At 28.7% G+C, this 1,053-nt stretch overlaps 1 protein-coding gene across 1 annotated transcript in view; it reads right to left on the bottom strand.

Moving 5' to 3' along the window:
• Window positions 1-1,053, bottom strand: part of LOC123008731 (vacuolar protein sorting-associated protein 41 homolog) — a 9,363-nt gene that overhangs the window by 2,351 nt on the left and 5,959 nt on the right. The window contains exon 11 of the mRNA XM_044404724.1: window positions 435-615. Coding sequence (XP_044260659.1) covers window positions 443-615 — 173 coding nt within the window. The 3' untranslated portion in view covers window positions 435-442. The remainder of the gene's footprint in view (window positions 1-434; window positions 616-1,053) is intronic.

The raw sequence follows: 1,053 nt of genomic DNA, 5'->3' as shown, positions 1-1,053 counted from the left end.
TAGGACAGAAATATTGGAGAAAGAAGAAAATTATGAAAAAATATCAAAAATGGATAAAAGTAGTCAAAAAAATCGAAAAAACAGAAAACCTGAAASTAATTTAATATAACTAAACAGGAAGACTAAATGAAATAAAAAAATAGTAAACAGAAAAATACAAAAATGTAATGTGAAAATATGAGGAAACATTAATTGAATTCCATTTTTCTCTTGGAGTTAATTTCGGTGGCAAACAGTCGGAAAAATAATTGTTTCTTGAGCATTTTATGTCTATTTAATGATATTGATATTATGTGTTATTTAATACCACATGTCAAATATTTGATGTTTTAATTTGAAAAAATGTCAATTCCCCAAAAAAAAAATTAATTTTTACTATAGCCAAAAATAGTGACGAGAATTATGATTTTTGGAAATATATTTGATTAACCTACCGGGGATTTTATTTTTCGGATGGATAGCAGATGCCGCACCTGGTGGTGTTGTCAGGTTGGCATTGTTCGTGGAAAGCATGTTTGCAATTGAAAACTGTTATGTTGGTGCACCTGGATGGGTCCTTTTCGAGTACCATGTGATGGCAAGCGCCACACATGAGTTCTTCCGTTACACCAATTCCTGAAAAATGGGAAATACGCTGTAATTCTGGCAAAACTATTAAATTTTTTGGCAAATACCTAACACAATTCAAACATACAGGGATGATCCAAAAGTCTGGAAACGATGTTATTCTGGTGAAACTATCAAATTTTTTGGCAATGGCTATAAAAATGCTATTCAAAAAAAAATTTGAATATTAATTAATTGTTTATACTTATGAGATAAACATAGTAACTTTTTTTTTTAAATGGAAACCTACCACAATTTTTTTTTAGACAACGAGCTTGTTGCAAAAATTGTTGCCATGCAAAATTTTTTTTTGTAAACATCACACTTTTGTTAACAAAATGTTTGACTTACAAGAATTCAAGAATTTTTTTTGAGTAAACTACCAGCTTTTTTTGGAAATAAATTAATAAATGTTTAAAGGTTGTAAAAGAGCAATGCCAAAATATT

This window comes from Tribolium madens, unplaced genomic scaffold, assembly GCF_015345945.1.
Source record: "Tribolium madens isolate multiple individuals breed KSU strain unplaced genomic scaffold, Tmad_KSU_1.1 Scaffold_71;HRSCAF=194;Tcas5.2_LG6, whole genome shotgun sequence".
In the NCBI taxonomy this organism is placed as follows: domain Eukaryota; kingdom Metazoa; phylum Arthropoda; class Insecta; order Coleoptera; family Tenebrionidae; genus Tribolium; species Tribolium madens.
This window is presented reverse-complemented; position numbering and strand designations above follow the sequence as displayed.